The sequence below is a fragment of the Protopterus annectens genome, chromosome 3.part1 (assembly GCF_019279795.1).
Source record: "Protopterus annectens isolate FY-2018-M chromosome 3.part1, PAN1.0, whole genome shotgun sequence".
NCBI classification, from domain to species: domain Eukaryota; kingdom Metazoa; phylum Chordata; order Ceratodontiformes; family Protopteridae; genus Protopterus; species Protopterus annectens.
In genome coordinates, this window is record NC_056732.1 from 693,242,124 (window position 1) to 693,259,328 (window position 17,205).

Consider the following 17,205-nt stretch of genomic DNA (forward strand, 5'->3'; position numbering starts at 1 on the left):
CAACACTCACCTTAATCTGGTCCGTTCGCATGCTTACCTTAACCCGTTCCGTAACCTTCGCCCACTGTGCAAACACATATGCTAATGCAGAGTGGCGAACTATAAAGTTTCCAAGTGACGGTTTTCACTGTTGTAACATTTCGACATTATAGATTTGATGTTATCACATTTGATGATATAACATTTCGATGTTATGATACAGACTCTTTGAATTTGCATTGAGAGGAATTTCCTCATCATCCTGTCCACATCTGCTTTGGTCAGACTTCTGGAGGAGTGAGAAGGAGATGCTACTGATGAAGCCCCAGAATGAAGAAGCTTGAGAGACCTTTCCAGAAAGGGAGATGGGAGACAAGAGGACAGGAGATCTAAACGCAGGGGAGATTGGATCTGTGATGACCTGTCTGAATGCTTTTTCGGATTCAAGGGGTCGAATCCAAAGTTTTTGTCTTTGGATCTGAAGGGGTCAGAACAGAAGATTTTGTCTTTGGATCTGAACATCTCAAATCGAAGGTTTTGAAATCCTAAGAGGTGGTTCTGAACCTGGAGTTGAGGAACTTGTAGGGTCCAGGGAACGCTTCTTAACCTCTTTTTTTATCAGTTGTTTAGGGGTTTCTGTCCCCAGATGCTGTATCAGAAGTTCTGACAGAAGTAATCCTCTGAAAATTAACTTATTTTTTCTAAGAATTAGAGCTCTATGGTTAAAGGCTTTGCATATGTCACAGCAGAATCTAAGTGTGCTGGGCCTAAACAATATATGCACATAGCATGTGCATCAGAGACAGGAATTTTGTGGCCACAGGCCGTACATTTTTATAAAGCCCTGATGGTTTTTCTGCCATATTCTAATCTACAAGAAGGAAAAAAAAAATTTTTTGGAAAAATAAGGAAAAGAAAAAGAACAAAAGGAAAGTATTACCAACAGTGGTAATACAAGGATATACCTAAAGGTATAAAAAGGGAAAAAGAAAGAGCAAGATTACCAACTATGGTAATATAGAATTACACTATAATCATGTACATAAACAAGGGAAGATACGCAGAAAGTTTTTTTTTTTAATAAAGAGATAAATTGATAAGAAAAAAATTACTTTTACTTATAAAACTCTACTACTACTCGAGAGCTTACTGTGACCATGTCTGTATATGAAGGTGGCAAACAAGATCTGAGGTATGTTAGAGGACTAGTGCATTATGGGTAAGAGATAAGCTTGAGAGTTTCAGTGTTCCACAAGCTGGAAAAAAGCAGCAGAGTCAGATCCGAGGGTCAGATCCAAACCCCATTTATTGGGGAATGAATGAAAATGACAACATCAGATGGGGTATTACACATCTCAGCATACCTTAATGATATAACTGGCCAGATCAACAGTGTTTAGTGCTGTGGTTTACCATGAGATAATACAGATACAATGTGCATATCCTCAGGTGGATATCATACTGTTTATAGTCACAATTAGGCATATGCTGAGGTAAACGGAATGATGAAGAATTAGACCTTATAAAATATGTATGGGAAATGGCTGAAATGAGTAGGACTTCATAAAGACAAACTGTCAAGCTCTGTTTTACAGCAGGAAAGAAATGAGCACTACAGACTGGCACTAGCCATTACACAGTGAAGTTAACGATGTAAGACTATGGGTGCAATGCTGGATAAGACTAAAAAATCTAATGGAAATATCATTCATGCCTGTGTTTAGGGAATGTTCTACAGTTTGGATCTACTGCAAAAGGTACCACACGCTGCTATTAAACTAAAAGACTAGAAGAAGTCACATAAAAATGTTGGTAATCATGAGTGGAACATGTTTTACTAAATTTCATTCTACTTGTGCTATAAAACTTCAAAATATAGACTTAACTTTTGGACACAACTTATGCTGCAGGACAGCTGTTATGCTTTCAGATATGATGCACTGCATATATTTTAAAGAACAGTGACTAGGATAAAGAACGTATTGTAAAATCATAATCTGATTCCAGGCTACTGTCATTCATTTCACATTAATGGGGGGACATCAGGGTCATCTGAAAAATCCTCAGAGTTACACTTCACTTCCTTTGAATTGAACTGCTGCAATCTCAATGGTCCCTGGCCATATGTTTTCTTCTCCTTGACAATGTTGGCTAGCTCTATCTTGGAATATTTACTAGGATCCACTTCTAGCTTCTCAAAGGTTTCAGTTGTCCTACAAAGTAAACATAACAGAAGGAGAAGAGACTATAAGTAAATTTCATAAGTAAAATTAATTCAAATTAGACAGCACATAAATATTCTCTGCATACCAATTCTCCAAACATGAATGACTATGAAAACCATAATGCAAAACAGTGTATCTACTTTTATTTTACTGTAGCAGATATCACTACAGAAAATGCCTACTGATACACATAATAAATTTTACTGTTGAAAATCCTGTTTCTCGTGGTCACAGCAATTAAGACCTTACAATGGAACAAACCAACTAAAAGTCATGACGGTACACAGTTTAATTTCACATCAGCCAAGCAATTGTCACCCAAGGATACATTAGTCAAAGGACACTGTTACGGTCTATTAAAGAACAGTTATCAGCTGAAAAATTATGAACTGGGCATATACCTAATATCAAGTGCATCTCTATTTAAATTTTTATAACAAGCAGTTAGCTACAATTCCCTGGAAAATAAATTCAAATCTCAGTCCTACAGAAATTGTCTACACAGGGATTTATCTGTCTGATGAACTCCCCAAAGACTGCCATGCTGTGAATTGGCAAACAATGTCAGTCCATTAGTTTATGAGCATGCAAACTACCAACATATGCTACTTAAATTTCCAGCAGCTAGAAAGCAACGAGAACTAGTCACCTCAGCAGTATTTCTTTATTTTAAAGCAATAGTGTAGAAAAAGTTCATTTTCTTTCTTGCAAATAATTACAGCTGACGTGTAAAATTACAGCCAAATGCAAAACACTCAAACACAGTTTTGTTATATCATCAAATGCAGATTACTAAATCAGTATGAGGTAATAAAGCACTGTTTTTAAAAATTTACAGTGTATGCAAACACCATTTTAAAACTGCAATAGTTTTAGAGCACTAAATCACAGTTTTGTTCCATCATCATATATAGACTAATAGATTAGTATGAGGTATTGAAATACCATTTTAAAAAATTTGCAAAGTATGCAAACACCATTCTACTAATGGACTGATTGATCAATTTTACGGCGAAAACTATGAATGTGTGACTCACCTCAATGAGAGATCTACTGTACAGTGAGTTTGTATGTTACACTGTAAGGAAATTAGTACTAGAAAGAAAACATTTGGAATAATTTGTGCACCTGTGAAGATGAAGCTGCAGTAAAGTGATCATTCTATACTAGTCAACTGTTTACTACAGTGTGATGGACAGTTGTTTACTACAGTATGAAATCAGTGTTAATACACTGTATGCCAAGTACAATGAACTTTACTAGGGATTTATCTGTAGTGTATGAAACTGGTCAATCACTCCATTGGTAGACAATGATTTACTAGTTTTACATTCGTCTTATAAGGCAGGAGTTTGAGCTGGATGTGGCAGAGTTAAAGATGTTAAGATTTGCACTGGGTGTGACGAGGGTGGACAGGATTAGGAATAAGTATATTAGAGGGTCAGCCCAGGTTGGAAGGTTTGGAGACAAAGCCAGAGAGGCAAGATTACGTTGGTTTGGACATGTGCTGAGAAGGGATGCGGAGTATATTGGGAAAAAGATGCTAAGGATGAAGCTACCGGGTAACAGGAAAAGAGGAAGGCCTAAGATAAGGTTTATGGATGTGGTGAGAGAGGACATGCAGGTGGTTGGTGTGACTGAGCAAGATGCAGAGGACAGGAAGAAATGGAAACAGGTGATCCGCTGTGGCAACCCCTAATGGGAACAGCCGAAAGATGATGATGATGATGACATTAGTCTTATAACACTGTATGCCAAGCACTATACACCTTACTAAGAATGTTGTCCTAGTCCATTTTACTTTTGTCACCCTTTATGTGAATATAGCTGTATTTGTTTACTGACTTATTGTCTGACTAAATAACCAATTATGCTGCATTCTGGTTACTTTGTAATAAAAAGTTGCTGCAGACTACAGAAAACATGTCAACCCATTATAAACTGTTTCTCTCTCACCTCTACTATGTCATCAAAAAGCTTGGCTGTATGACATGGAATCAGGAAGTAACTGGACAGCTGCTTAGCATACGGTAAGCAGAAACACTAGTTTATTAAATTTAATGTAGGCCTGCTCAAATAAATAAAGTAAAAATGGCACATTTTAGATTAAGAAGGCCCAAACGTTTTGTGTACTCCTGAATGTATAATTCTTTTTTATGTGTATGGAATCTGAAATGTAATTTTAAGTTTTTGTATCTGTTGTATAATTTTATCTCACCATGGAGCTTTTCTCCCCGGGTCTCTGCTGAAAATGAGCCACTAGTTCAGCCAGACAAACTCGGTCAACAAATGTAAAATAAATAAATAAATCTGGGCATAATTATAACAAAAAGAAACGGTATGAAAAACAAAAGTTTGCATTTGATCTTTAAGATGTTCAGATTACTGTCTACTGTACCTCTCAACCAGGAAACTTCAAAAATATGGACAAAAAGGTCCATGAAAAGTAGGTACAACTGGCCAAAAATACGGACACTGATTAACTTTTAGTTATGTACTCACCATAACTTCAGATGTTTGGGATCCATCTCGCCTACATTCTGACTGATGGGTTCGGAGGCGATCCTCGGCTCCGACTCGGCACGCTTATGCCAAAGAGTGAAGTCTCTTATTGGCTGAGCTTACTATATCCCAGGATGCACCACTACCAGTCCCCCAGATCTAGTTTGTCCGCATACATGCACACACGCATGCACTGCTTATATAACATTGACAGATGATACAAGATAAAAAACAGTAGAACCCAAACCGTTCAATCTCTTCTGATCTCCAAGGCAGGGGAAGGAGGGTGGGTATTAGGAATGTAGGCGAGATGGATCCCAAACATCTGAAGTTATGGTGAGTACATAACTAAAAGATGTTATGTGATCCTATCTCGCCTACATTCTGACTGATAGGACAGCGTCCCTAGCACCTAAATCCTGGGTGGCTCACTGGAAAACACTCCTGAGTACCGTGGAACCAAATGATGCTCGTCCTTTAGATGCCACATCCAATTTATAGTGGGAAATGAAAGTGTGCGGGTTGGACCAAGTAGCCGCAGCACAAATTTCAGAAATAGCGAGCTTGGAATGGAATGCAATAGAGGTAGCCATAGCTCTAGTAGAGTGAGCTTTGACAGATGTTGTAAGTTGCTTATTTGAAGAGGAATAAGCTTGAGTTATGCAATCTCTGATCCATTTGGCAATAGTAGCTTTAGTGATGGTTTTACCCAGTTTATTATCTGAAAAGGACACAAACAATTGATCTGTTTTCCGAATTTGCTGAGTCCTATCTAGATAGAAGCGTAATTGCCTGTGAACATCCAACGTATGGAAGGTATATTCCGCTTTGTTTGAAAATTTTGGAAAGAAAACTGGTAGCTCTAAAGATTGTTGGAGACAGAGATTAGAGCAAACTTTTGGGACAAAAGATGGGTTAGGTCTAAGTGATACTCTATCCTTGTGAAAAATCAAGGACGGTGGTTTGATAGATAGGGCTTGAAGTTCTGAAACTCTTCTTGCAGAGGTAATTGCAATTAAGAAGGCAGTTTTCCAAGACAGATATTTCAACTCACATGTAGCAGCTGGTTCAAAGGGGGAAGATGTTAAGGCACGAAGTACCAAATCAAGATCCCACGGAGGCGCAGGATGAAAAACTGTGGGTCTTAACAGCACAGCACCTTTCATGAAAGTTTTACATAATCTGCTGCTCATCAACGGTGGGTCTATGGATTCGTGAAATTTGGAGATAGCTGCTAGTTGGACTTTAATAGTAGAGACTGAAGATCCTTGATTAAACAAGGATGTTAAAAATTTCAAGACCTCTGGTATCGGGGCAGTAATAGGGTCTAAGCCTCTGAGTTGAGCCCAGATAGCAAACCTCTTCCACTTACTGTGATACAATTTCTTAGTGGTGGGTTTGTGGGCTGAAGATAAAATGTGAATAACTTCCGGGTCCAAGGTGTGATTTCTGACTAAAGTCGGAAGTGGAGGAGCCAAGCTGTTCATTTCAAAGTGTGAAGGGACTGGTGCTGTTGTCCCGACTGATGAACCAGAAGGTCCGGAGTTAGATCCAAGAACCAAGGACCGTCCAGAGTATATTTCTGTAGGTAGGGAACCATACCTGGCGAGGCCAGTGGAGCAATTAGAATCATTGTGGACCCCAATTGGGAAGCTTTCTGGATGACTTTGGGGAGGAGTGGAATCGGAGGAAAGCATAAAGCAGTCCTGTTGGCCAAGGTTGGACTAGAGCATCCGTAGCTGCCTCCCTTGGCCGGGGTCAAGGAAAGAACCTTTGCACTTCGTGTTTTGTGGTGTTGCAAACAGGTCGCAGCACGGAATCCCCATCTTTGAAAATCTGAGCTGCTACTGTTTCGTTCAGAGACCACTCGTGAGGAGAGAGAATAGTCCTGCTCAGTCTGTCTGCCAATACATTGGATTTTCCTGGAATGTGGGTCGCTACCAGGAAGCGCTTGGTAGCCACTGCCCATTCCCACACCCTCATGGCCTCTCTGCAAAGGGGTAAGATCTGGTCCCTCCTTGTTTGTTTAGATACCAGACCACCGACATGTTGTCTGTGTGGATGGCGATAATGCCTTGAGGGAGAAACTTGTGGAGGGCTTGTAGGGACAGAAGTACAGCCCTCATTTCCAACACATTGATATGGAGAAATGTTTCGTTTGGAAGCCAAGAACTCTGAACTGACCTGCCCAGACAATGCCCCCCACCCGTCTGGGAGGCATCCGTTGTCAAGGTGGCCACGGAGGGTATAACAAAAGGTCTTCCCTGATTCAGATTGGATGGCAGAAGCCCCCAGCGGAGGTCCCGTTTGCACGTTTCTGTAATCAGTATGTGATGATTGAGGGGGAGATCCTGAAAAGACCATTGTGTCGATAACAGCCACTGAAGAATCCTCATGTGCAATCTTGCCAGAGGAACTAGGAGAACCGTGGCAGACACTGAACCTAAAAGTTGCAGGACCATCCTGGCTGGGGCTTTGGATCTTAGAAGCAGGGCTCGGACTTGATCTTGTAATGTTTGTATCCTTTCGGTAGGAAGGAAGATTTGCATTAATTTTGAGTCTATCTCTGCTCCTATGAATCTTATGCGCTGAGAAGGCAGCAAGACAGACTTTGACCAGTTGAATGTAATTCCCAGGAAGCACCCAGGGAGATGGTGGCTTGTAGGTTCTCTAGTAGTAGATGCCTGGTGGTGGCAGTCAGGAGCCAGTCGTCCAGATAGGGAAACACTTGGAATCCGAGACTCCTCAGGTGAGCAGTCACTACTGCCAAACACTTGGTGAACACCCTGGGGGCTGTGGTGAGACCAAAGGGCAGTGCACAAAATTGGAAATGACTGTCTCCCAGGCTGAAGCGCAGATACCTCCTGGACACCTGATGTATCGGTATGTGATAATAGGCATCCTTGAGATCTATGGAGCACATCCAAACCTCTTTCTCCAACAATGGGAGAATGGATTGTAAAGTGACCATTCGGAATTTGGACTTCATGACGAACTGGTTTAGTTTGCTGAGATCCAAAATGGGTCTCAGGTCCCCTGTCTTTTTTGGCACTAAAAAGAACCTTGAGTAATTTCCGGATCCGATCTGGTCTGTGGGGAACGGTTGGATGACTCCTTTTTCTAGCAGCTTTGAAGCTTCTACGGCTGCAATTTCCCTTTGACTGGGTGGTGGGTCCAGGATTTTTTTGGACGGTGGGGGTGAGTGTGTGAAGGGAATGGTGTAACCTCCGGCAATAATCCGAAGCACCCATCTGTCCTGAGTAATAGACTCCCAGGCTTTTAGGTGCTTGGCAAAACGGCACCCGACTGGCTCCGGAGCAGCACAGCCGGGCAATCCCTCATGAAGTGTGGGAGGCTGAAGAGCCACGAAAGGACTCGCGGTCTCCAGTGTTGCGGGGGCCTCTGCCACCTCTGGGACGGCGTCTCCCAGAAAAATTTCCCCGTCCTCTGCCTCTGGAAGGGGAATCTTCCTGCTGTTGGGGAAAGAATTTCTGTGATTTACGGAACCACATCTTCCCTCCTCTTTTAGCCTTGGGATAAGGCCGAAAGGGAGTGGAATAACGTGCTCCTACAGCAGATAAAGTCTTTCCCTCCTGCTCACAGCGGGTAAGTGTGTCTTTTACCTTGGGTCCAAACAAAGAGGACCCATCAAAGGGAGGCGTCGGCAAAGGAAGACTTGAAGGCCTCCAGCGAAATGACACAAGGAGCCAGGCTTGTCTCCGTGAGCCACGCCTGTGCCTGCCGCTCTGCCCGCCCCTTGACGCATATGAAATGAGCCTCATGGACTTATTAGAAATCGAGTTAAGGATAGCCAACTGAGAGCTAACCGACTGGGCTAGCTGCTCAGGTAGGTTACCTGAGAGGGAGTCTGAGAGCTCCTTGACCAGATCCCTCTGTAGTCTGGTGAAATGTGCCAAATAATTCAGGGACCTCAGAGTAAAGGCGCTGAAGTCAGGGTGCGCTTCCGTGCGGTCCATGCTCCTAGACTCCTTATTAGGAGGAAGGACGGACGTTGAAGCCTCTGCCACGTCCTGCTGGGTAGCAGATGCCACCACCATGGCATCTACAGCCACGCCTTCGTTAAGAACTCCTTCTCGGGTGGGGCAGACAAAAATTTGTTAGGGCGAAGGCACTGGTTCCACAGTATCTGGATGTTCCCATGCCCTCCGACAAACCAAATCCAGGAGCTCGTCGAAGGCGGAGACACCCAGGAGGCGGAGGCTGAGCCCGAAGGCCTTGAGGAACACCGACTCGTCAGCGGAGGGTTTGGAATTCCAGCCGCCTCGTTGCTTGAGGATCTCTAGAATGTCTGCAAATGAGACATCATCCGAGGGGCGACTTTGGGGACCCTTCCGCATCATCAAGATCAGTGTCCGATGTAAGAGACTCATCTGGGGAGTCTACGTGCTTCCTCTTGCATGATCTCTTCCTTGGGGGCTCCTCGGAAGACAACTCTGAAAGACCCTCAGGAGGAGGAACCCCAGTGGGGGTAACCTCAGGCCCAGGGCTCCACTGCCTAGAGACAGGGGAACTGCCAAAGACCCAGTCTCCATGCCCAGGGAAGGTGCGGTAAAGCCGTGAGATGGCGAAGAAGACTTGGCCAATGCACTCCTCATAGCTCTGAAGGCGGACCCCAGAATCCTGGGAGGGTCCAGTCTCGAGCCATGATAGCAGACGGAAGTCCAGCGGCGAAGCACTGAGAGGGAGGCTTGGAACCGACAACATTGGTCCCGAAACGTCACCCCCGGGTCCGGCCGAAGAAGTCCGTGTGCTAAACTCGGACCCGAAAGCGGGGTTGGAGTAAGGGTCGGAGCCGACCCTAGGATCTCCACTGGCTGCATCAGCACCTGCTCCGGCGGAGCCAAGCGGTCGGAGGAGGAATGGCAATGGAGTGGGCTATCGGCTCCGAAGCCAATTGGGTCGGAGCGAAACAAATTTCTGAAAGACTGGGGACTGGAAAAGTCTTTGGAGCACCCTGTCTATGTCCGAATCTGACATCCTTGATGACCTGGAAGAGACGAATGGGTCAGTAGGCCTCTCCAACGGCTCCAAGGGACTAGGGGACCGGCTCGAATCGACTTCGACAATTATCGGCGAAGGAATGTCCAAACCAATTTCCATTGGTGCGAAGAGCTTGGCCGAGGAGGAAGAGTCTGAGCGGACAACCTTCATCGGCTCGAGATCAGTGGAGCCGATGAAGATGACCCGCCTCTCGATGCCCCAGGCGTCGGCTCGAACCCAGAGGAGTCGAGGCTGGAGGCATCGAGGCAGACCCGTTCGCCCTCGGCTCCGAAGTCCGTGGAGCGAAGGAGAAGCCTGCCTATGTTTTTGGCGGTCGGTTCCGACGGACTGGTCGGAGCCGGCGCCCTTTCTTTTAGGAGAAGGAGAGGAAGCTAATGCCTCTTCAAATGAGGGTTTAATAAGGCCTTTTAAAATAAGTTTATTTTTCCTCTCTTGGAGGACCCTCGAGGAAAACGCGTGGCATACGCTACAGGACTCCTGCAAATGTTTAGCGCCCAAACAGTACACACAGAGAGAATGATCATCAGTTATTGACATTTTGAAACTGCACTTAGTGCACTTTTTAAACCCTGAAGGCCTAGGAGCCTGTGACATTATGGCAATCAAATTAGTGAAGTAGCCAAAAACACACTAACTATCACAGAAAATTTTCTATCTCTCTCTCTCTTTTTTTTTTTTTTTTTTTTTTTTTTAACAAGAAGTGTCACAAATAGAAAAAAATAAAACTAAAGGATCCAAGACCCCTAAAAATAATACGGGACTAGCCCGACAACGGACTGACAGGGGAAGGCCCTTCAACTCAATGGGACCTCTAGTCAGACAATACGCAGTCACACACAAGTATTTTACCAAGAAAAATCTTCACTCATACAACAAGAAACACAAGATAGCTGTTAAAACAGCTTTTTGTTGAATTTTAAGGAAATCCCTGACAGGAAAGTAAGTGAAAAAACACTACTTAGCTCAGCCAAGCTCGAGACCACGTCTTCGCTTGTTAGTGGCAAACGAGATCTGGGGGACTGGTAGTGGTGCATCCTGGGATATAGTAAGCTCAGCCAATAAGAGACTTCGCTCTTTGGCATAAGCGTGCCGAGTCGGAGCCGAGGATCGGCTCCGAACCCATCAGTCAGAATGTAGGCGAGATAGGATCACATAACATCATACAATTTGCATACATAATCATGTAACCCAGCCCACTCCAATGGAATTGTGGAATATCAATATGAAAACTGAAGTCATTAAATAACAATAAATAATGGCAAACATTTGAATTTCAGACTTCATATCCCTCAGAAAATACATAATAATGCAAAACCTGTTATTTTAGCAACTGAGTGTAACATTCCTGATAATGAGGTACCCTTGAGAGGTTTGATGGCATTTATAGGAGCTTTTTAAAAGCCTACATATAACTGCAAATGTTAATACATCCCTAAGAAGACTGCGCCATGTCATACGCGTAAATGTGATTCTGCTTTTTAGTACAATGACTGCACAAGAACAAAACAATTTGCAATCTGGCTAGGAATGTTAATCCATCTACCACCCTTTCCCAAACTCTGAAATCGACATTTCATCAAACAATACTCCAAATTCACTCATCAGTATTGCAAAGTTCATGCACAGCTCTCAACCTTCCATCTCCTAAATATGGAACACAACACTGCATCTCATAATGTGGAGCAATGGGCAAAATGTGGAACACCTCCCAAGTTCATACTTGCACACTGCACATGCATAGGTTGGTAATATATGTATTTCATTGCACTGACTTTATAATTTAGAAAACAACATACATACAATAGTGTCAGTAATTATTCATGGAACACTGTGGAAAAATTAAAGTGCGCCATAAAACCTACTAAACCTTGCATGCTGTACCACTAAAAGTTTTATTTGGTCCTGAACTAGGTACACAAGTGCTGCAAGTTAGAAAGTTGCATTTTTAAATCAAAAACATAATGCTGTTGGAAGTCTATGCTGATTGCTATGTGATTTTTTTTTTTCATTTGGAAAAAAAATCTGTGTCTTGGAAATGTGCTGCAGCCTGGCTCTGGCGACAGCTGGATACTGTCAGAATAAATGCAAGTGCAACAATTCCAAGGGGGAAAAAGTACTTAACTATTTGAGCTAGTGGACAGCGAGCTGTTTACACAGAAGTAAAATCCAGACATTTTCTAAAGTGTGGAAGGTTAAACTATCTTCTCCTTGACTGTGTCAGGCTCTTAGGATGGGTGTCATTCTGGGGGAAAGGAACAAATGCTGAGCGACTTTGTAAATATTTATCTTAAATATAAAACATAACACACAGTTCTTTATTTCTAGGAACTCATTAACTTGTATTTCTTCACTTGTACATTAGAATCACAATTTGTAGTGATAATACCTTTTTGTTGGATTAATTTAGTTCAGTTGAGCTGTAACGGGAGCTGGACCAAACTACCCCCCCATGCCTCCTGCACTTGAGTTTCTGTATTCTAAAATTCAAAGTGGCCTTTTCTTACTCAAGGAGTCTTCAGTTCCATGCGCCACTGACAGAGGTCTCAGAAATGTATGCTTTGCTTTAAAATGGTGCCACAGCGGCTGTAAACTACTGAAGTCTTTTTTTTAATTTTTTGAAATCTTCAAGTCCTGAGTTTCCAAGAGTCTGAGACATTCATCACGCACATCCCTGTAGGCTGGCAATGATGGTGACATCATCCACAAATTTAAAGTTGTATAATAATAAATTTTTAAAAATCTGGAATTAAAGATCCAGTTGGGACTTTATGGCACCCCATTATTTTGTCCTCAAAACTGATAAATACCAAGGAATTTGGTACAGATGAGAGGTATGCTGTCTACTACAATGAAAATTTTCTTGAATGCTGCAGTGATGTAGGATGTCATTTACGGTTTGCTGGAGGTGGGTACTAGGGTTAGGTTCTGCCATTTTCAGTAGGCTAAATTGACTGCTATCCAGATAGAGTTTAGGATCTTTTTTTATGTTCTTTGAACCTTAACAGTAATTCTGTAGCAGTTTGAAGGTTAAAGTTAACAACAATAGGGTCACAGCTTGAGTTGTAACTGGCATCCCACACGTATGTAGGGTTAAACAAAACTATTATAGGATCATAGGAAGTTGCTAGGCTATTGTGGTCCTGAGGCCCTCACAAGCCTAGCCAAGAATTTAGCCCATGTTCTGACAGATCAGCTCCTGATGCCCCTGTCCAGCAAGGACACAGATGGAATCCCAAGGGTCTATTTTCTGTTCCCCATCCAGTTATCCAGGTTATGCTTAAAAAGGGATAATGAGGTACTCTGCTTGATGTGGACAGGGAGTCTATTCCAAAGAAGGGGGATTCTCTGGGACACAATCTGTCCTGCCAACAGGTCCTATTGATGTTACAGACCAAGTTGAGGTCACGCATGCGGGTTACTCGAGTGGAGCTTGACTTGCGGGCATGCAGCAGTCCCATCAACGTGGGGTCTGAGATTGCTCTGCATGCCAGACAGAGGTCACCACTGAGGAGTCTGTATGCGAATGAGTAGAGGGACAGGGCTTTTAGCCTGTCTGTGCAGGGTATATGTTTGAGGCCCGGGATTCTTCTGGTAAGGAACCTCTGTGATCTCTCCAGCTGGTGCATGTGCTTTGTGAGGTACATCTCGAAAGATGCGTTGTACTCAATAATGGGTCTTATAAGGGAAGAATACTGGGATGTTATGACCTCGTTGTCTCTGGATGAGATACCCTTCCTAATGAGATGGGCCATGTAGAAAGCCTTCCGTACAATGGAGGCAATATGGTGGTCAAAGGTCAGCTTACTATCAACCTGGGTGCCCAAATCCCTCACAAATGATTCTGTGCTTAGGACTTTGTTGTCAATGTGATCATTTGTGGGGACATCACTCTCCCCAAAGGGGATGAAGATGCATTTTTTGGCATTCAGTTTGAGGTCATGTTTCTGGCACCAATCATTTGTTTGGGTGCGAGCCTCTTGGAGGATGTCCACATCACTAGGGGAATTGATGACAGTGCCCAGCTTGCAGTCATCTGCAAACTTGGTCAGCCATAGCTTACAGGTTTTGGCCTGCACCTCAGAAAAGTATATCCCAAACAACAGAAGCCCCAAGACCGATCCCTGGGGTATGCCACTCATTACGGGTCTACTGCTTGAGGTGGCTTCCCCTATTTTGGCTAGGTGGGTTCTATCAGTGAGCCAGTTTGCCACCCATCTGGTAACATATGGATTGATGCCTAGTTGACAGAGTTCATCTATTACACCCAAGCGGGGAATAGCATTGAAGCCTTTGGCCAGGTCAAGGTAGGTGGTGTGCACCGTCTTCCCCTTGTCCATGGCTTTGGTGACTGTCTCAAAGAAGTTGACCAAGTTTAACAGGCATGACCTCCCTTTGACAAAACCAAACTGTGTGGGATCGAGTGTTTGGAGATTGACAATGTCCTTGTTAATGAGGTGCATGATAATCTGTTCCATAGCCTTGCAGATCAGGCTATTTAGGCTGATGGTCTATAATTTCCTGGATCAGTGGACGCTCCACCTTTGTGCAAAGGGATGACAGTGGCTGTCCTCCACTAGGCTGGGATGAAGCCTGTACTCAGGCCTTGGATGAATAGGGTACCTAATGGTGCTGCAAGTTCCTGCCTGATCCTGATCATGTAGGATGCAGCCTGGGATGTTATCTGGCCCTATGGAGGCTGTATTTTTTGCCTTTGAGAGGACAGTAATGACTTGCTCCCTAGAGATAAGGGGAGGGGGCAGGTGCTGAGGATGTCATGATTTACTGATTGGGGGGGGCAGAGGGGTGAAGTTTTTTGATGAACCTGTCTGCCAGCAGGTTGGCTATATCTGTGGCATTTCTGTAAGTGGTATCCTTGACCACCAGTTCTAAGCAGATCTGAGCAATTCCTTTGACACTGCGGACATACGTGAAGAAGGCCCTATGATTGTCTTTAGTAGATGTGGCCAGTTTGGACTCTAAGTTTGCTTCAGAGGATTTCACTAGTGCTCTTATTTGCTTCTTCAGGCTAAGGAGAGATTGTTTCCAGTTAGGCACCTGCTCCTACTTAGTCCAGGACAGCAATGATTTCCTTTTATTATAGAGTTTATTTATTGCAGATGTCCACCAGACCGGTTTGCTCTTCCTTGAGGAGGAGGATTTTTGTCCTTTCAGGTATTCTCGATTCCAAGCAGCCATATAAACACTCGTAAAGTATTTTTGTGTAGGTCTGGACATTTGTGCCAGTTCTTATGGAGGGAGAGGGGGCTGTGAAGCTGTTTATACCTTCCCTCAGGAGGTTGTAATCAGCTTTGGGGACTTTTTTTGTTTGACCCTAGCTTGGGGGGGGGTTGGGGGAGATGGTGACTTTGAAAGTGACCACTTTGTGGTCTGATCTTACCAGGGAGGATGAACACTGTAGGAATATTGCAGTGGTTACTCAGGTTGGTTAATACCAAGTCTAAGGTATTATCACCTCTTGTGGGGGTGTCGACCAGCTGGTCCAAGGCATTTGCATTGAAGAAAGCAGGGAATCTCTAGGCATTTGTGTTTTGGCATGAGTAGTTCTTCCCATCTATGGTTGGATAGTTAAAGTCACCCAAGAACAGGGTAAAGGGTTGACTCTTGATAGATTCGAAGAGGTCCAGATAGGTGGAGTGGGCATCTTGAGTCAAAGAGGGGGGCCTGCAGCTAGCTATGATTTGAATAGGAGTCTTGTCAATGGTTAATTGCACCTGGAGTGTCTCCTGTGCATGATACTGCTTGATCAGCCTGGAGGTGTATATGTCTTTAATATATATTGAAACTCTTCCTCCTTTTGCTTTGCTGCCCACGGTTTGGGATCTGAATATAGGATGGGATTAGTAACCTGGTATGTCTGGGGTGTTCTCCACAGCTTTGAACCAGGTTTCTGTGACTGCACAAATGCCAGCATCTTCCAATGTTAAGAATGCTTGCAATGAGTGCCGTTTCATCTTTAGACTCCTAGCGTTTAGCAGCATGACCTTTAATTTGTGTTTTGATGAAATTTTCATGTTGGTAGTTTTGACCTCATGACAATGCCTAAAAAGGCACTATGGGGGAGGCAACAGCCTTTGCCTGAAGCCCAAGAGAGACAAATGCAGGCCATCTCTGGCAAGGCATCGTGGTCTGTTGATCATGTCTTCCCAGGCTGTCAGGTACTAGATCCCCTTGGAATGACACCAGAAACTAAGCAATTGCTAAAGTCAATCATTTTCTGTTTGCATTGAGGCATCATTCTGGGTGATGGTAGAATGCTGCTTAAGGCTAGGGACATACCTGCCTGGGACATGCATTCAGCGAGCTCGATCATGTCTCTCTTCATATAGTCTTTTCTCAGACAAAGAAAACTGGGTGATTTTGTTTTCTGTACTTCACAGAAATTGTTTTCACAGGGAGGTTAATCAATAAGTACCACAAGATCTCAAAAGTCATAGTTTCTTTTCCTCTACTCAAGAATAAAAAATCCACCAAAACCAGGAAAGCACAATAAATGGTTTAGTCATAAAAAGCGTTTTATGAATAAACCATTTATTGTGCTTTCCTGGTTCCGGTGGATTTTTTATTCTTGATTTGTTGAACTTAATTTCAACTGGATTTACCAAGGGCTTCTCTCTGTTTTTTGTAATTTTGTTCTTTTCCTCTAGAACTTTGGTAACAAGTCCTACAGAAAGGACAGGAAACGTGCATTTTAGTAATGAGATTAGGAAATTAAGACATAAAGCTTTTCTTAATAATGGAGTTAACAAGCTAATTTGTAAATAAATTCAATGTGAACACCACAAAGCACAATCCACCTCCAGGTTTGACCCCCAGGGTTAAATGACTATGTTTCACTCAAACCAATTTTGAAACTCAGGTCACAGCAAATTTAAAAACTTACAATTTTTTAAGTTTTTAAACTTTTGAGATTTTAACAGAATAAGACAATGTAGAACTTTTTTAATGATACACAATTTAAGTATGTTTTGAATTTTGTATTATGATTCTACAAAGTGATTTTTAACAGTATGATTTTAAGAATTATATATTTATTGTATAAAACACATAACTAGAGAATATTTTATTTATATTAGTAACAGGAAAGTACTGCATTAAATTTAGTGATTGTATTTTAATTTTATTAATTAATGTAAGGGTGGTGCCAGTTTCAACCAATGAGATGTATTTGTGTGGTATTTAAAATGAAAGAATTGTGTGGTTAATTGACTCTGAAGAAGCCAGATTGCTGGCGAAAGCGCTTAGTCCTGTTATATCAATAAAGTGTGATTGCTCACTTGACTGGAGGTGGATTGTGCTTTGTGGTGTTCACATTGAATTTATCGGCATCTGCCCCTGTGGGTGTTTTGCTTTGGTTTCGTAATTTGTAAATAAACTTTAAATTGTTGGAAGGAGACCTTCTCTGTAGTGAAAGATTTGATTGAGCCAGATTATCATGTATGTGCTATAGCTAGACTTG

General features: G+C 42.9%; 1 protein-coding gene across 1 annotated transcript in view; it reads right to left on the reverse strand.

Moving 5' to 3' along the window:
- Nucleotides 1-1,325: 1,325 nt before the first annotated feature.
- The window catches only part of DNAAF11 (dynein axonemal assembly factor 11), a 1,372,540-nt gene continuing 1,356,660 nt past the window's right edge, over nt 1,326-17,205 (reverse strand). Inside the window, exon 12 of the mRNA XM_044067052.1 lies at nt 1,326-2,192. Within this exon, the coding sequence (XP_043922987.1) occupies nt 2,003-2,192 (190 nt within the window). The 3' untranslated portion in view covers nt 1,326-2,002. The remainder of the gene's footprint in view (nt 2,193-17,205) is intronic.